Consider the following 19,111-nt stretch of genomic DNA (forward strand, 5'->3'; position numbering starts at 1 on the left):
TATGCAATTGTTTTATTTAAGATGATCAGCTTTTTAAGGAGGTATTTGCAGTTGAACTGAAAACCACTTGATTTGCAGTTAAACATTCTACCCCTGAATTACACCTCCATAGCAATCATGCGTTTGCATACAGTATTGGGGAAAAAAGCACCTGGCTGTACTGACTGCAGGAGCAGGTGGTGCCTCTCACACATGGCGGTGGGAGTCCTCTCTGGGGTTGGACATGTAAGGTGGCCCCCCCAGGCTGTGACCAGCGTGACGTGTCACAATAGCACTTCATCCCCTGTACTCCCACCTCCCCTGCCCTATGTAGGTATATCTACACTTGCACCCGCTTTCGAGAGAGGGATGCAAATGCAGACATTTGAAATATTAAATGAAGACAGAATTTAAATATCCCATGCTTCATTAGCATATTTGAGGACGGGTACTATTTCAAAATACTTTATTGCAAAATAAAAAAAATGCTGTTTAGATGCGGTTATTTCAGGAGAAAACCCTTATCCAAAATAACCTTTATTCCTCATACTACGTCCTGTGTCTGGGGGATTGGCTCCAGTGTGAGGGTCACGATGCTCCTGGAATTCTCCTACTTGTTCTGGAGTTGCTGGTCATCAGGTTTGTTGTCCTGAAGCTGAAGCTGCTGCTGCCCAGCTCTCTCCATCCCAGACTCCACAACTATCTCTGGATACAGGGGTTCCCCACCTGCCAGGATTCTGTCCAGTTCCTCATAGTATGCACAGTACTGCGGTCTTTCCCCAGAGCAGGAGCTGTGCTCACGGGTCCTCAGATACCCTGCCACAATTCCTTGACCTTGGCTCTGACTTGGTCTAGGATGTGGGGATGGGGCAGCGAAGTGGCCTTTCTTTGCAAGGCCATCAGCCATTTGGCCATAAATATCTGCATTCCTCCACCTGGACTTCAGGGCCTGCAGAGGCTCCTCATCGGACCACAGCTCCAAGGGGGTCTTTATCTCTGACCCAGACAATGACAGTGCCTGGTGTTTGCTGCCCCATGCTCGGTCCTGTGATGTCTCACTGAAGGGGTCTCTGGGGGCTTATGTCTGATCCCCAGGCCACACAAATGATCCAGAAGTCACTTCCCTACCTCTCCCTTTGCTGCTCTTGAGGTTTAGCCCAAAGGCCAAGAAGCTGTACTCTCCCACCCAAAAACCTCTGGGACTCCTCTCCTGCCCAGCTCCTCATTCCATGGAGAGTGGAGGTCAACCACTATCCCCACCTTGCCACTCCTGATCTTGTCCAAACAGCCAAGTTGTCCTTTACCCAAACCATACAGGCAGCCTTTCACCACCAGCTCGCCTCATGGCAGACATAGGCTTCCCTCACTAATTTTCCCAAAAACAACAAATGCAAGTATTGGTGGTATAGTGGTGAGCATAGCTGCTTTCCAAGCAATTAACCTGGATTCAATTCCCAGCCAATGCCATGTACAGAGAGATCTTGTTGCTGAATGGAAAAAACAGAGAGAGCAAGCTGAGAACCTCAAGTATGTAGTGGAGTGATGGTTCTATGGTGTAACAGGCAACACTCAGGACTTTGAATCCTGCAATCTGAGCTCAAATCTGATGGGACCTGCTGGTGAGATTATAGTCGTTACAAATCCCTGAGAATGGATCTTCTTGCCCCTCTCCTTCAATTCCACTTTGTGCTTCTTTATGTTCTCAATTTGAGGTCTTTGGAGAAAACTCTCACGCAGTGGTGCAATGGGTCAGTGCACAATACTTATAAGGCAGTACTCCTAGAAGACGTGCTGAGGTTGTGACTTCAAACCTCACCTGAAGCAGTGGTTTTCAGTCCCTGCTGGGCTGTCTCCTCCAGTAGGAGCTGGGATTCTAGCTCAGGGAAGGGGATTGGTCAAAATTCCCCCTTCGCATACTATGGCCTCATCAAAGTGAATGGTGGGTGGCCAAGAGCCAAGGCTAACTGGCAGAGAGAGGGTTGGACCCTTGTCCCTCTCACAGCCAGGTTATTGTTGCCCATCTTTTTCCCTGGCATCAGCAGCCACTATCCCTTTCAGCCACTGGGTCAGCTCAGGAAAAGAGGTGGGAAATGGGACAAAGTAGCCAGACAAGCTGAGGGAGGCAGGAAAATTCTGATCTCTGCCTCTCCCTGTGCAAGGAAGTTTGGTATGTGTTTGGTTTAATTGTTCTACCACATTAACATGTAATGGCATGGTGATGTGTAGGTCAGTAATTGGAGCCTCAAAATGGAGTCTGTGACCTTTGATCTAGGGATCCATGTTGGAACCCCTCAGGCATTGGCCACTGTCAGAACTGGACCAGTCGGAACTGGATTTTCCCACCAAGCGGCACAAGGGCTCTATTCTCCTCAGACTTGCCCCACCCTGGCGGCTTTATAAGGGCTGAGTTGCCTCAGCCTCAGGGCTGCCCCTCTCATGGCAGCAGCGCCTGGGTTCCTCTGCTCTGCCCTCTGACAAGGAGGGACAATCCCAGCAGTGCCGGGGGGGGGGGGGGGGGGATTTTATCATCTTCACCCCCACACCCCCTGCCTGTAGCACCCACAACCTGCAATTCCCCTTCACCCACCTGTCCAGGGCAGGGCCTGTGGGACTCTTCAGGACTCCTCCCCAAGGGCCCCAAATGAGCCTGAGGGTAGAAGGTTCTGGGCACCCCCCAGCGCCACTGCCAAGTCCCGAGGAGAGAAAGAGCCCACTACCCGGGGGTTATTCTTACCATTTTAACATGCTGAGCCACAAGGTTAGATTTGGTGGGTCTGGGCTTCAAGTCCCTGTTTGCGCTGCCACCAGAACATTAGCTCTACATTGGATTATCTCCCCATTTCTCTCTTTGCCTGAAGGAGCCTGGAATAGGGGCTGGCATGAAGAAAGGAGGGTGGATTTGTGGATTTGAACCAACACTCTGGTGAGGAGATAGAGAAGTGAAGGGGCATTTTAACTGCTCCCTTCTTCAATGGCCTCTAGGCTAGGACTCCAGCTTTATAAGTTAATTGTCTGGGTAAGGTTAGCGTGAATCACTGCTTTAAGTCAGGCTTAAACTCATAACGAAAACACTTCTCTTCGGAGTCTTGCCCTACAACAGTGATCACCAACCAGTAGATCGGGATCTACGGGTAGATCTTGGAGCCTCTGACAGGTGATCCTGACTGGTTTGGCTAAGAGGCTGTCAAGTGCAGGCACTTCAGCTGCCTCTCTCCCTACTGCTGCGCATCTCCTGCCCTTTGCCGTGGAGCTGCCTCACCCACCCTCGGGAGCCTCCTGTTTGCTGTGCAGTGCAGGGGAGGGAGAAAGTGCCCCCTTTCCCACCCTGTAGCCTAAGTCCACAGACCAAAGAGGGAGCACGAACGCTTGGGATAGAGATTGCTGGCTGCTTTTGGGAGTGGTGCAGGGGCAGGGCAGGGGTTAGCCTGCCTTAGCCCCACTGTACCACCACCCAGGAGCCACCTGAGGTAAGCAGTGCCCAGTTGAAGCCCACATCCTGAAATTCTACTGCAGTCATGAACCCTCTCCTGCACTCCAAACACCTGCCCTCGCCCTGGGCACCCCTGCATCCAAACACACTCCCAGAGCCTGCACCTAGAACTCTCTCTGGCACCCCAATTGCCTGCCCCAAGTTCAGCTCAGAACCCCTCTCACACTCCAGATCCCTTAACCCAAGACCAGAGCCTGCACTCCAACCCTCTGCCCCAACCTAGTGAAAGTGAGGGAAGATGGGGGAGGGAAGGAGGATGGAGTGAGCAAGAGTGAAGCCTTGGAAAAGGGGCACAAAGGAGGCGGAGCAAAGGTATTTGGGTTTGAGGTAGATCTTAGGTTGCACTTAAATTCAAAAAGTGATCTTGTGCTTAAAAAGGTTGGAGACCACTGCCCTACAAGTACTGTCTGCTAAACATCTGGGCTACTGGTGCTAGCTCAAGGTGTTTGCGTGTGTGTGTGTGGGGGGGGGGGGGGGGGGGGGGGGTTCACAGAGGCTTGAGCCAGGCTATTTTCTGTGGCATTAGATGGCAGAACAAGGCACAATGGTTTTGAGTTGCAGTGGGGAAGGTCTAGACTAGGTTGGCTATTAAGAAAAACAGTTTATCTAGGAGGATGGTGAAGTACTGGAAGGGGTTCCTAAGGAGCTGGTGGAATCTCTATCCCTAGAGGTTTTTAAGACCAGGCTTGTAAAAGCTCTGGCTGGGGTGATTTCGAAGAGTTGGGTTTGATTAGAGACCTCCTGCTATCTCTTCCAACCCTCGTGTTTCATAAGTCTCTGAACTCCCTGGCTGCGTCTATACTGGCAAGTTTTGGTGCAAAAACTCCCTTTTGCTCAAGATCCATTTTTCCTTATTTCAGATAGCAATATCAAAGCAGGTAGGGAAAAAAAAAAACAAGAAAGTAGCTGAAAAAACAGAATAGCAAAAGCATAAGCAGAAAACAGCTCTATTCCCCCCCCCCCCACCACCACAGTGAGCACCAAAGAAAAGCATGAATGTAGTCACCCCACTGCCAGAAATTGTACAGTCAAGCTTTCACCATTTGGGGAAATTACAGGAGTCAGCACAACCACAGTGCAACAGAGGAGCCTCACCCTGAGAAAACCACCTATTTAGTTAAGTATAAGGTCCCCAGGCACAACCACTGCCTGACCCCAAGTACACAAACACTCTCACCTCATGGTGGGCACAGCCCCACATGACCATCCTACACCGCGTCCCTCCTGCCCATTCCCACCCTGCCACCACCCTGATGCCCCAGCCCGACCCTACTTTCCAAATTTGGGCCATGCTCGCCAACCCTCTTCTGCTCCCACAGGGCTGTTCTCATGACAACATCTGCATATGGGCTCACACAGCTCCACCCCTCTCCAGCAAGACCTGCCTCCTCTGCTGTTTAGAGCCTGGCCCCACTACTGCACTGTGACCCCTAACCCCATGGGCACTTGCTCTGCCCCGTTGCAGCCCACACTGTGGAGGTGCTGGCTCTGTCAGGGGCCACCATTTGGGAGGGACCAGGTGATGTGGTTCCCAGTCTCACCCCCACCATCCTCACCCCCAGCTCAGCCCAGCTGGGTATGTCACCCTCTTGACCCAGGCCTAGCAGCCCCTCAGCAGCCAGAGCAGAGAAGGGGCAAGAAGGAAGTGGGGGAGGGAGGAGCCCTCCGCTAGCCAGTCAGAAAGGGGGCACAGGGAGGAACAGGAACACAGACACCCTCCCTCCCCCTAAGAAAAAGCATCTGTCCCTTCTGCCCCTCCCCACGCACAGAACTTCTCCTAGCCTGCCCCAGGCATGTCACCTGACTCTTGAGAGCCTCCCTTCTCCGGTCAGCAAAACGGGGCTGATGAGGCTTCCTGCCCTGGCACGAGCCTTTGGTGGAGAATGACGCTGAAGAGCAGGAGGAGGCTCAGGCTGATGCTCCCAGGCTGAGGTGCCATTAGCGGAGGTTTGGGAAACAACTGAGAAACACCAGTAAGTCACCAGGCCCTGCGTCCCCATCTACAGCCGGATGTGACTCTTAGCCAGCAGGTAGAACAGAAGGTTTGTTACATCACAGGGGGACAGTGTAGAACAGACTTGTTAGCTCAGGTACCAGAGATGCATAATGCGCAGCTAGATTCAGCTTCCCTAGCAGGTTGGCATTTTGCATCCCTTAAGCCGACCTGCCCGGCCTAGTACAGAGCGGGCCTCAGTGAGTCACACCCAGAATTCCCATCCCCATCTAAATAGCAGTGCGGTGACTAGGGAAACTGAGGCACACACAGAGAATTACCACAGAACAGCAGGGATCGCACACGACATAGCAGAGTGAACTGAGCTGTGTGCCACTGCCGTGTGACTGCCCCGTGCACATCTTCCCATTGCAGAGTGCTCCGAGCCAGACTGTGACTAGCCAGCCCGTCTTTGGGCACCCAGGGGGTGTTTGGGTTTGTTACCAGCACTGAGCTTTGTACAGTAGCCCTGGGAACATTGTGAAAAGCCAAAACCTTCCAGCCCTGGGTGTCCCTGGCCGGCCAGCAAGTGGCACAATGGTTCCCAGCAGTGCTGACTTTGGGTAATTTGAAAGAAATAACTACAGCTCAAGTGAGGTGGCTGAGTGGTGACAATGATGGACTGCTAATCTGTTGTGCTCTGCACACGTGGGTTCAAATCCCCCCCCCCCCAAATCGGGTGTTTGCAACCATCTCATGGAGCTCTCCTCAGTTCAATGCCAGCCCCTCCTGTACCCCTGCCTTTTCCAGTCCCCTTCCCACTGCAGTCTGGGGAAAGGGGAAATCTCCACAGACACTCCCAGATGGGACCCTCAATCCCTTCTGCCCTCAGGGGGAAAACTCACAAAGGAGATTATATCAATCCAGAAAGTTCAGCTGGAGTGACGTGAGCACACAGGGCAAAGCAGATCACGCAAGAAATAAACACAAACACCATCTAAGCCTCAGAAACTAGATAGGCTGAGAATGAAGCAGCATCTCACCCTCATACACAGCAGGAACAGTCCCCCAAGCTTTGATACACAGGCAGGCAGGAGCTGAGTTTGTTTGAGACCTCAGGGACCCAGCATGAGGCACCATCCCTGGCATCTCTCTGAAAGTGGCAGAAGGGGATTTGTTACGTTATTTGAAACGGGGATGGGAAGTGTGAAGAGAGTGTCTTGGGGGTTGTGCAGCTTGTGTGTGGCCAAAACACAGACCTCACTGGGAACAGGATTTTTAATCTGCACCGGGAAACCACAAACTCCCACTGTGCTTGGGGAGCCAGGTGTGCTGTTTGAATTCTGTGTGGCAGGTGACGTCAGGCCTGGGCACTGGGATTATTTACCAGTTTTCCTTGCCCTAGGGCACTACTGCACTCATAGCTGTAATGCCCGAGTGGTTAAGGTGTTGGAATTGAAATCCAATAGGGCCACAGTTCCCAAACTTTTTGGCATCACGTGTCCCCCCTTTTTGATTTTTGACAAACCCTCAGCCCCCCTCCCCCAATAGCAGGGAAACTTAAGCAAAAAAAAAAAAAAGAACTGAGCGGGGCAGCAAAACTTGATGGGGGGAGGCTCACCCCCACCTAGAATTTCTTCAGGCCTCCCTCCTCCCAGTTTGGGAACTCATGCAATAGGGTTTCCCTGCACAGGTTCAAAGCCTGTTCACTGTAAGACCTGTGCTTTGGCCATACTCTCTCCACCCCACACACTGTGTTGATGCAAACCTTTCCACAAACTACAAATTGCTAATGGACACTCACAGTTAATTATATCATTACACCTGAGCCATTTTCCTAGTGCAGCAGCTGGGGAGATCAGTTTAACTTACTTTATAAAACAGATTAAGCATTGTGACTTTCTTGTGTTACTCTGTCAAACTCCATTTTAAACAAAGTAAAACATTATGGCCAACATAAAAAGTTTCAATGTTTTCTTTTACTTAAGGCAGGGGTGGAGAACCATTTTTCAGTTGGGGGTCACTGACCCACAGAAAACTCAGCTGGAGACCACACAAGTGAGAAGCCAAAAAACCCCCCAAAAACCAATAGTCTCCAAAACTTCCCAGTGCTCACTGATGTGGCCCCAACTGAGGTACCTCACTCCTCTTGTACCGCATTCTCACAGGGTGAGGGGAGGGGAGGTAGTGAGGTTCAAGGCTTACCATAGGCCAGGTTTTTTTTTCTGCGGTGCTGGAGTTAGTGGACTTTATGGAACTCATTAGGCTCAGGGGTGGAGACAAAAGTGAGGGGTACAGTGAGGGGCTGGCATTGAGGGGTGCAAGACAGGGCTGCCAGCAAGCAGAATAGGTTGAAAGATCTGGGAGGGAGCTGCAGTGCAGAAGCATGCTGGGAGTAGGGTATCTGGCCAGGTGGAGGGAGCAGGAAGAAGAGAAAGAGCAGTGCATGGCCAGGAAAGAGGATGCAAAAAAAGGGAGGGTGTCCGAGCAAGCTGGAGATGTTGGGTGGGAGGGAAGTGAGAGGATGGGATGGGATGGATTTGGGAATGTGGGGGAATATTACCTGGCTTCATGCCCCCTTGCAGCAATATCTCCAGCCACTCTGTAATGGCCACCATAGAGAGATATCCTGTTGCTGCTGCAGCCATGCAGTCTAGGGCCAGCCCAGGACCAGAGGCATTGCTGCTGCAGCCACATAGCCCAGGGCCAGAGGTGCTGCTGCCAGAGCCACGCAGCCAAGAGCTGGCCCGAGGCACCGTGCCATGGCCACGTGGCCCTGGAAGCACGGGAGTCTATGGCTGTGGCCATGAGCCAGCCTAACAGGCCAGAGTTGCAGTGGCAGCAGTGCCTCCAGCCTCTGGGGTTGGCCCCAGGTCATGTGGCAGAGGTGTGCTGACGACTTTCCAGTGGCTGCTTGGCAGAAAGAAGGGCAGGGCTGAGCTCCTTCTCCTGCAGCACATGCCTGTAAGGAGGTGGGGCCTGGCAGTGCCTCACCGGCAGGATCAAAGCCCTAGGCAAGCCAGATTCTGCTTGCTGAGAAGTTTTCCCTACCTCTGGTATTGGGTCTCTCCCCTGTTTGGGTTCTCCAATGTACAACAAGGTTTGAATTCTTACTGAAGCTTTTCCCACACTCAGAGCAGCTGAAGGGTTTCTCCCATGTGTGGGTTCTCATATAGAGAAGAAGATTTGAGCTCTGACTGAAGCTTTTCCCACAATCAGAGCAGCTATAGAGTTTCTCCCCTGTGTGGGCTCTTTCATGTTTAATAGGAGTTGCACAGTCACTGTAAGCATGGGGGGACTGCTGATGGGGGATTTTCTGTTGAACATTTTCTGTGTTTGTTTTCACCCCTCTGCTCTTGTGACTGGATTTACACTGTCCCTTCCTTGGATGTTTTCCATGCTGCCTTTGTGGGCTACATTGACTCTCACAGGCCTCACCTTCTTCAGGACTCTGAGTAGCATGCCCTTCAGATCCTCCCAATAACATCCCACATGGAGTCATTCACGCTGGTTCTTCTTGCTGAAGATTCTTCTCATGGTTCTCAGTCAGAGTCCCACCATCTGTTGGGACAGGGAATCCATTCAGGAGTCATTCCCTGTGCTGAGCTGAAAGGAAATTCTAAAACAGAAATAGAAAAGGGGGAACACGCTCAAAGAATGGCTGGAAAGATTGAAGCCAAGTTGACTCTTCTTCCACATAACCCTTTTACCCATCCAGCACCCTAACACTGGAGTTGAAGACAGGCTGAAGGGTCAGTTAGACTTGATGAATTTGCACAAGAGCCACCTGCTACAAGAACAGAGAAAATGGATTGTGAATCAGTTTAGCTGACTAATCACCTGTGTGGGTGTCACTGGTGATCTCTCCTTCTTTACAGCCCTGAAGATCCAGAATCTGCAGCTTTTCCCCTCGGTCCACCCTGGAGAACACATGAGCTTTGGAGACTGGATACCCTGCTTGAGGAGCAATTAAACGAGTTGATCTTGTTCATTACGGTTGGTGACATTACTGCTTCCAGAGCCAGGATCTGAGCCTCCCACCCAGAGAAACTCCTTCCACATCTTACACAGCCAAGATCCCAGGACACACTCACTTTTAGGAAAGGTGCATCCCCCCTACATCGGGAATGGCCCAGCTCATTCCCCAGGGAGCTGAGTGCTTTGATGCACTCTGTAGGGTACACCTAAGTCTCCTTCACAACCTATTCCACCCCCCTGGCATCCAAGGGCAGGGCAGGGCAGGAAAATACTGCTCAGAACGGGAGCTCTAGGGAGGGTTGGCAGGTCTGAAACCGAGGCCCCCAGGCAGGGGTCAGATTGCTGCTGCCATTTGGCAGGTCACTAGGACTTGGAGAGAAAGGACCAAGCACAGCTCTAGAGCCCCAAACGCTCTGTCCACAAACTCCTGGAGGGGGGATCATCTCACCCTGGCTCAGATTGTCTACTTGGGACAGAAGGAGGCAGAGGAAGTTGTCTGAGCAGGAAAATGAACCCGTGGCTGGTTGCTTTAGTCCCTGCTTAAGCTCCATACTCCTGATCCTGACTGCCTGTGCCTGGGTGGGCCCTGCCAGCTGCCCACAATGGCTGACACTTCTGAGGCTAGCCAGGGCAGTGCTGGGCTGCTCCTCTGGCTGGCCTGGGTGGAGACAGGCTGTGCTGCTTCTCTGCCATTTGTGACTGTTGCTGCACCTCAGCTCCCCCTCTGCAGCCTTGGTTCTACTCTGCCAGGGGCAGCCTTTGTGTGGTTTCTCAGCCTCCCTCTTCTGGCCAGTTGGGCCTGCCATTTGGTGCTCCTTTGAGCTGCACAAAATCTACCAGAGACAGGAAAAGATTCTGAGTCCGCGCCTTCCTTCCAGAGGCTCAGCACAACAGCACAAGAGGACCCTGCACTAACAGCAATTGCACCCAGCCCCACAACTCTGGTACCTGCCATTCCTGCCTGGGCCCTTCCACTGACACCTCCAGCCAAGGCACAAGGGCATGATGGTGGGGAAGCACATGAAGACCTTGGCTGTGGGGAATAGCAGCACCATTGTTATGTCCCTGAATCTGCTTTCCCTGGGAGGGGCTATGGAGGGGACAGTCTCTCACACAGGAGCCAGGAATTATTGGGGTGGATACTCTTGACATCGTGGGTGGAGGCAATGAGGGACCCTGAACCAAACCCATCTCAGCTGCTCCACAGCCCACCCAGCTTCTGATACCCAAGAGGACAGGTATCCTTACTTAGCCAGCTCACAGCCTCATTATTCTCCTGCATCACATCCCAGTATAGGGTCTCTGGCCCAGGTCCAGGTGAGCCTATTCCTCCTCAGAGAAATACACAGCCACCTCCTCAAAGGTCACCGGCTCCGCCACAGCCAATTCCTGTCCCTGGCTCTGCAGGCCAGGGGCTGAGCTGGAGACAGACACGGGAGTTCTGCAGCCTGGCAGGGAGAGAAGGGGAATTGGAGACATTTCAAAAGGGGCTTTTAATCCTTTTCCACACATCCATTCTCTCCAGCCTCTGTCCCTGGTGACACACATGCTAGACTCTGCCATTTTGGGCAATTGCTGAGTCTAGATATTCCATAAACACCACACACAAGCTAGATGCCAAATCCACATTCATTTTTCTCAGCACCTGGCTTGAGTTTCAACATTACTGTGCCTGCAACAATGGGATTTGGTTCTAAGCCCCCAATGTTTTTGAAAAACAAGCCACTAATTATGCTGCCTGAGCATGGTGTTCTAGCAGCTAAAATCTAAAGTGTAATAAGCTCTTCCTACACACTGGGACGTCTGTTAGCCTGTTTGGCTACCCTCTGCGACGGGACCTCGGTCCTAGCAGTAAAGTCACGGACGTTAAACTCTCGGGGCTCCTTTCAGCCTTCTGGGCTGCCCGCTGCAACGAGACTTCGTGTCTTAGCAGCTAAAGACTTAGGAGACACACCCACACACTGCCCTGACCGCCGGCTGACAACCACAGACTGGCAAACCCATTCACAACTTTTGGCAGAGAAGGAACATTTTATTTGCATATTTGTTATGGAAAAAATCAATATGCAAATGAAATGCTGCCAGTCTATAATGGATCAGTTTGCCAATATCTACAACACTAAAAAAATCAAAATGTAAAGAATTCCCCTCTCACTGCTGGGTGGGCGACTGGTGCCTGCAGAAGGAGGGGCACCCACAGAGGCAGGGGGTATTTGGGGCACCCTATTAGCAATTAGCAACTAAAATATTGTCCGGGGCATGGGAGCTGGGGCCCCCTATTGCTACCACCAGTCACCTCTGCCGTCTTCTCACCTGCCCCATGAGGTGGGAGAGCTGCCATTGTATCTCCTCGGCTACGTCTAGACTGGCATGATTTTCCGGAAATGCTTTTAACAGAAAGAAACACTTTTAACAGAGTGTCTAGATTAGCATGGACGCTTTTTCGCAAAAGCACTTTTTGCGGAAAAGCATCCATGCCAATCTAGACGCACTTTTGCGCAAAAAAGCCTCGATCGCCATTTTCGCGATCGGGGCTTTTTTGCGCAAAAGAAATCTGAGCTGTCTACACTGGCCCTTTTGCGCAAAAGGACTTTTGCCCAAATGGGAGCAGCATAGTATTTCCGCAAGAAGCACTGATTTCAGACAGTAGGAAGTCAGTGTTCTTGCAGAAATTCAAGCGGCCAGTGTAGACAGCTGCTTTTGCGGAAAAACTTGCCAGTCTAGACACAGCCCTTCTATACAATCTAGGTCTCTCCCTTCTCTAGCCAGGCTGCTCTTGCTCCCAGCTCTTGCATCCCTCTCCTGCCCCCACCTCACAAATCCCTGTTCCCCTCTTCAACCCCCTTCTGACTCCTCCCAGGGCTTGCTCCCCCACCCTGCACACACTGGGATCTGGTGGCAGTTTCCCTGGGTCCCAGGCAAGGAGCACAACCAGTTCCACTGGGAGCAGCCTTGGGCCAACCCGCTCACCTGCAGCTCTGGGCACCGGGGAACTGCTCCTGGGGAAGGGAGGGGAAACTCTTACATGCCCTGCAAGGCTCACAGGGAGCAACGAGACCTGTGGTATTTAGAAAGCTGCTCCCTGTACAGCTGTGCTACTTAAGGAGAATTTAGGGGCACTGAGCATGCTCAATAACTCTGCTGTAGCCTCTGCCCTTCACCCTGCCCATCCTAAGGCTATACCTACACTGCAAAGAAACGCTGGAGAAAAATATGCAAATTTTGCTTTTTTTCTGCTTTTTTTTTTAAGAGGCTTTTCTAAAATTTGGCCCATCTACACCCCACCTACTTTCAGTAAAATCTCTTCTTCCTCCTCAAACAAGGTTTAAAGGGATGGTGAAAGAACAGGTCTGTTCTCAGAAATTTTTCTGAAAAAACAGACACATTCCTTAGACGTGGCATAGCTTTTCTAGGATCCCTCCTATATCTGTCCTGTAGTAATGCTCTGTGTATGCCTCAGTTTCCCTGAACACTGCACCAGTATCTCAATGGGGTGATGAATTTGGGGGTGACTCACTGAGGGAGGATGCCCAGGCCAGAATGTTTACAATGACTGAGGCTCATGGTAATCTGAGCCTTGCAGGGGTGTGAATTAATAAACCTTCTTTTTTACCTGCCAGCTGAGAGTCACGTCTGGCTGCAGATGGGGGGGGTGCAGGACCTGGTGACTTACTGGTGTTTCTCAGTTTGTCATGCCTCGCTATGTGCTGTAATGATCTGAGGGCTCCGGGGGACTTGCTGTCACACTCACTCACACACACACACACACCCTCCGCCTCTACCCCCCCAATGAGGTTAAACTCCTGCCTAGCTCCTTCCCCTCAGACTGAGCCAGTCCCAAGAAAGCAAGTGAATGGTGCATGAAGGAGAAATAATGTAGGCAGGATGGTACCATGCTTCTGGAGCCTGAAAGTTGAGGAGATGGGGATGAATGAACATGTCTTCTAGGTGTCTAACTCACCTGTTCCTCAGAAGGAAGCAGGGCGATTCAATGTCTTTCACTTGGGGGCTGTAGGGCTTACTCCAGTCTACCTGAACTGACCCAATGCAGAAACGCCAGGGTGGGGCCCAGCCAGAAAAATTCTCTCTCTGCCCCAGGTAACGAAATCGCCCCCCGCGTCACCAGACTGGTGGGGTGTCATGTGCTCTCTGACCCCCCCCTCCCCCGTATGGTACAGCCCCACGCAGCCCGTCCCGGGGAAAACCTCCCCTCACAGGTTCCCCACCCCTCGATCCACCCCAGCCTCAGCCCCCACAACCCCTCCTTAGCACCCCCCCATCGGAAACGTGACCCGCCTCCCCACCTGACTCCCCTCGCCAAGCCCCGCAGCTCCCCCCACTCCTCTGGCAGACCGGGGCTGGATCGCCCTGCCAGGGGCTCCGGGAGCGGCAGCAGCTGCTCAGCAGGCGGAAGGGGCCGGTCCCAGATGCCGGCGGGGCACGTGCTTGGGGTGGGGGGCTCGGCCCCGGAAGCCCCACCCAGCGAGCCAGGCAGCTCCCGGCCGGAGCGCCCCTCTGGAGCTGGCCCGCTGCGCACGCGCGGCCTGAGCCCTCCGGCCTCCTGCCCCGCCGCTGTCACTGCGCATGCGCCGCGAGTACTGCTGGCGCCCTTGGGGCCGTTACTCGCCCGGCTGCCGCTTCTGAGGCGCGCGGGGCGGGGCAGGGCAGGACTGGGGGTGCGGAGGAGCCCAGGTGAGGTGCGGGGAGCGGAGCGGCGGGCGCTTGTCACCAGCCCCCCCCCCCCCCGCGTGTCGGTCCGAGCCCCGCCCCCTCGGGACGCGGCAGCCGGGGCACGCGGGGGGGGCGGTTTTGGGCCCGGCCCGAGCGCGCGGAGACCGACACTGGCATCGGGGCGGAGCGTCCCGGGCGCGCGGGTTGGTGCTCACGTGACCCCCGGCCCGGCGCGGGGGGGTTTCTCACCGAACAGCTTCGGTCTCGGGCCGCGTCCGGGCTGCGGGACTGAACCTCGTCCCGGGCGTCTGGGCCCCGCCCCTGCGCCTCGTGCGCTGGGAGCATTGACACCCCCGAACCCCAAACCCCCGGTATCACCCCCACCGGTATCACCCTCCCCCCATGTCACACACACCAACCGATATTACACACAAACCAGCGCGGGACAAGGCTGTGGGGATCGGTGCAGGGCGGTTAGGTTTTTACCTCTTTCTGTCAGAAGCTCAGAGATTTTGGGAGGGGGGGTGGAGAAATCTTGGCGGGTGCCAACATGCCTGAGAATCTGAATCGTGTTGATTGTATAGTCACATTTTTAATGGTAGCAAAATAAAACCAAAACCGCACTTCTTTAAAATACAAGATGCTTTATAGATCCTTCTCTTCCATCTGCTTATAAACCAATGTGTTATATAGCTCGTCCAACTGTATCATTTTGTCTCCTGCATCTCTTGAAAAATTATTTAAAATGGGACAACTTGGAACTGTTACCAAACTATTAATCTAAATGTATATGGAAATTAGGTTAAAATGATGAAAATCAGTTTCGGTGCCTACACCAAAATCTATTATACTTCATGACCCAGAGGATTGAGGGGCCTGGGCAAAGCAATTTTGGGGGCCCCTTCCATTTAAAAAAAAAGTTGCAATACTATACACTTCAGACATTCTTGTAGGGGTCCCTGTAGGGCCTGGGGCAAATTGTCCCACTTGCACGCCCCCCCCCCCCCCCCATTATGATCAGAAATGTATTTTAAACCCTATATTTTCTGTAGCCAGTATGTGCTGCTGGACAATTTTTCACATCTTTCCAAATTAAATAGGTCTGGGAAAATACTTTTCTTTAGTGATATAATGGTTGATAGTGGATTTCAACTGGATTTTATTATGGAGTTTAGCTTTCTCGATTTCCAGTTATGCAATTTTGCAACATGCAAAAAATAAAAGGGAACACTTCAGCTCCTTTCCACTGACTTTCCTTACCTTCTGTAGTTACTTCCTTTTTGATACTTCACATAGCAATTGTTTTCACTTTAATTTTATTTATTTTTCTCCATTTTAGATATTAATCTAAAAATGGAAAATAGACTACACACTTCTAGAAGTTGATGCAGAAACAACAGATTGTGAATATGTACGTGTGTAAAGAGGCAAAAAACAGCAGTGCTATTAAAAAAGCAATTTATGTCAGACTGAAAATAGAGCAGAGTCTTCAACAAAAGTTTAAGCTAATCCTTTTGTAGCTAGAACTGTACTAGGGTGCTCTGTGTAACTGGAGCTGGAACCACAATGTGACTGCCCCAGAAGGGATAGCTGCACCACAACCTTGCCTCCAGCTTCGGCACATGGGGCAACGACCTCCCATATGCTCCCACCGCAGGAGCAGATGGGCGACCACCACAGGTCGGGGAGCAGGGATTGAGACAGTCTGCAGAGGCAGAACTAACTCCACGAGTAGATCACACAGCTGGCAGCAGGGCCAGGAGAGGGGCCAAGGGGCAAAATCAGGGCAGGCAGTGGGCTTTAGAACAGGATATGAGCCCTGCCAGCCAGTGGCAGAGGAGAAACCCCAGGATAGGAAGAGGGTAGAGGGGATGGCAATGATGGGGCAGGTAACCTTCTACAGTGCTTGCAAACATTGAGGCTATAACTATTCTGCAGGCTTCTTGCACAATAACTTTTTGTGCAAGAGCACATCCACACTGCCATGTGCTTTTGTGTAAGAGATGGCAGTGTGGATGCTCTCTTGTGCAAGAAAGCTCTGGTGGCCATTTTAACTATAGGGGTTTCTTGCACAAGAAATCCCTGTTGCCCATCCTCACATGCCTTCTAGTTTTTGCACAAGAGCTATTGCACAAAATGGTGTATTCCTATGGGGAGAGGAATAAGTCTTGTGCATACAGCCCTCTCTTCTGATGATCTACTGGAAACTTTCTTGTGCAAGAACGGGCTTGTAGAGTGAACACTCTGCAAGTGTTTGTGCAAGAACATCTGTTCTTGCGCGTGAAACCTGCAGTGTAGACAAAGCCTGAGAGTGGGAGCAGATAGGGTGTGTTTCCCAGTGCCAGGATGGAACACTTCAGGGCTGCTTCCCAGGACTGTGATCGGACTGGCGCAATATCGCCCAGGGACTGGACAAGGCAGCTCTTCCCTGCCTGATAAGCTGGATTTGCCTGCTAAGTGGGACTCGATGCAGTGCAGTACTGTAGATACAGTCCCTTCCAAACACTGTAATGGTCAGACCTGGTCTTGGTATTTAAAAGAGTCCCTATGGGTTTCTGTGTCTGCTTAAAGCAGAGGTGGGGACCCTTTTTTGGGTTGGGGGGGGTCACTGACCCACAAAAAATCATTTCAGACAACACAAATGAGAAGCAAAAAAACATGCAAACAAACCCTCACTGATGTGACCCCCAACTGAGAAGGAGACAGATGTTCCTCACATTCTCACACAGCAGCGTCTTGGGGTGCCCAGGCTAGTAGATTTTGTGTGCTCCAACCATATGGGGGAGAGGGGGCACTGAAATACCATTCTGGGCTCATCAATGCTGGGGAGGAGCCCCTGAGACTCGGAAGGCTGGATCCAGGCAAGCCAGAGGCTACTGCCTCTGACCTCTGGGCTTGATATTTCCCACTCTTGGCATAAAGCTTCAAAGGAGTTTGCAAATGTGTTCCACTTTGGGCTTGTAGAGGACGGGCTACTTGTAGATCCATTATTGAATGTCCAGGGAGTAACACACACAAACCTACTAGGGAATGTTTTAACCTCCCTGGACTTTCAATAATGGATTTAAACGCAGCCATCCTTTCACAAAAAGAATTTTAGCCAGATTACAGAGGGAGTCAGCTGAATTGGAGTTCATTTACAATTTCAATTCTATAAAACTGACTCAAATGTGAAGTTAAACATTATTATTAACAGTATGAGAGCTCTGATACCGATTGGGGAGCTAACGGTGCTATTTTGCTATCACAGGTGTTTGCATCGGAATGTCTGCAGCCCCCCATATATGTAGCTATTATGGAAGGGCAGTTAAAAAGGTTCAAACTAAAGGAATTAACATAGTTTTTTACCCCATTTCCCATTTGTCCATTCTGTTATAAAGGGTTTGTCTGCAGGGCATGATGCTACAGTTGTGAAATTAAAGTGCACAAATTGCAGCACCTTAAGTCTGAGAGATTTCAATGGTTACTGTTCAGTTTGAATATACTGTCAGTTTTTTAAAATAAATAGGTGGAAAGGATGAAAGCTGACTGGCTACCACTGTATCAGTCTGTTCATGGAGAGAAACTGCTGGATCTTGGGCTCCTCTGTCTAGTGGACACAGCTCAGTGTGACTCAGTAACTGGAAGCCAAAGCCAGGCAAATACAGACTAGAAAAGAGGCACAAATGTTTAATAGGGAAGATGATTTGCTGTTAAATCAAATGATTGAAGAACTGGTGGTTTCTCCATCTCTTGATGTTCTCAAAGCAAAGCTTGACAACTTTCTCGAAAATATGGCGTGGGGAAAGAAAGGGTTGTCCTGGGGTAACATGATTAAATACAATGGCTTGTGATGCAGATGAGACCAGAGTGCATGATATAATGATCCCGTTCAATGCTGTGAATCGATGATTCTTAGGTCTCATCCTATAAACCTTCAGCATGTGTGTTTAATATTAAATATCCGAATCGTCTCCTTGACTTCATTTTATCTCTGTTGTGGGCTGGTTTTATTAAATCCCTGTTGGTTTAGTCCTGATAAGAAGGCCTAGGTCTGTGCTGCAAATAAATAGAAGAAGACGAGGGGCTTTAAATACAGCAGCTTAAACTTAAACACCTGAATCTAGATTCAGAATATGCAGCTTATTTATCGGAAACACTGGTGCTTAGAACTCAATCCCATTGTTGCTGGCACAATAATGTTGACACTCAAGCCCAGGTATTGAGAGAAGTGAATATGGGTTTGGGATCTAACTTCTATGTGCTGTTAATGGAATATCTAGACCAGGGGTTGGTAACATGCGGCAATCCGTGCCATAAGTGGCATTTGAGCCAGTTTTCTGTGGCATGTAGGGCAGGAGCTCAGCCCTTCCCAGGCCTGTACTGTGACTGGAGCCTCAGCCTCGCAGCCGTACGCCGGAGCACCAGCTCCGGCTTGCTGGAAAGCAGGTGAGTGGGGAAGGCGTGTGCATGTCCCTAGGGCTGCCCTTGCCTGGCCTGGGCATGGAGCTCCCGAGACATAAGGGGTTAATCCTCCCATCACCGCGCTATAGGCTCTACCTCCTGCTTCAGGATTGGGTGGGCTGGGCCTGCTCTGCAGATCAGGGCTGGGTGGCCAGTCACACATGGTAAGCCTGGGCCCTAGTTGCACCGTGCTGCTCTCTGTGAGCTGGGGGCGGGGCAGGGAGCCCCTTTCCTAGCGCCCTGCTGCACCTGGGGCCACAGCCTGCAAGTGAGGGGTGAGCCCTAGTCAAAGGGCTGGGCCAGAGAGGGAAGTGACTCTTTCCCCCTGCTTCCTTGGCCCCTCCTTGCCCCAGCACTGCTTCTGGGGGCTGCAAGTCTCAATACTGTTGCCCTGCCGGTGAGTGTGCTATGGGGAATAGGGATGTGGGGTGAAGGAGGATGCGGGGGTAGGATGGGAGGTGCAGGAGTTGCACTGAGGGGAGATGAAGTGATGCAGGGGGATCAGGCTTTAGGGAAAGGAATCGTGGGGCTGAGAGGCATGAGGCTGGAACAGAGGGTAGGGGGGGGGGCAGGGCACCAGAAGAGTGAGGAGTCTTAGCTGGGGTAAACACCAATGA

The 19,111-nt window shown here is 51.6% G+C and overlaps 1 protein-coding gene and 1 long non-coding RNA gene across 13 annotated transcripts in view; one reads left to right on the forward strand and one right to left on the reverse strand.

Moving 5' to 3' along the window:
- LOC102458018 (uncharacterized) lies at nucleotides 1-14,341 on the reverse strand. Of its 8 annotated transcripts, XR_012898331.1 has the most exons (6): nucleotides 13,685-13,901; nucleotides 10,629-10,828; nucleotides 9,243-9,359; nucleotides 8,841-9,021; nucleotides 6,446-6,555; nucleotides 1-5,429 (listed from the first exon to the last, which is right to left on the reverse strand). It is a non-coding gene; the product is annotated as an uncharacterized LOC102458018 (long non-coding RNA). The 8 variants fall into 8 exon arrangements; XR_012898330.1 differs by lacking the exon at nucleotides 13,685-13,901 and adding an exon at nucleotides 14,301-14,341 and having other exon boundaries at nucleotides 1-6,555; XR_012898329.1 differs by having other exon boundaries at nucleotides 1-6,555; nucleotides 13,734-13,900.
- The window catches only part of LOC102457762 (uncharacterized), a 27,422-nt gene continuing 22,233 nt past the window's right edge, over nucleotides 13,923-19,111 (forward strand). Inside the window, exons 1-2 of one of the 5 annotated variants that reach the window (XM_075913062.1) lie at nucleotides 13,923-14,072; nucleotides 18,384-18,479. Coding sequence is in view for 3 of the 5 variants with exons in the window: in XM_075913060.1 (XP_075769175.1) it covers nucleotides 18,268-18,479 (212 nt within the window). In the remaining 2 variants the exon portion in view is untranslated. The other 4 variants (XM_075913061.1, XM_014569464.3, XM_075913060.1 and 1 more) reach the window with 4 other exon arrangements.

The sequence above is a fragment of the Pelodiscus sinensis genome, chromosome 31, assembly GCF_049634645.1.
Source record: "Pelodiscus sinensis isolate JC-2024 chromosome 31, ASM4963464v1, whole genome shotgun sequence".
NCBI lineage: Eukaryota > Metazoa > Chordata > Testudines > Trionychidae > Pelodiscus > Pelodiscus sinensis.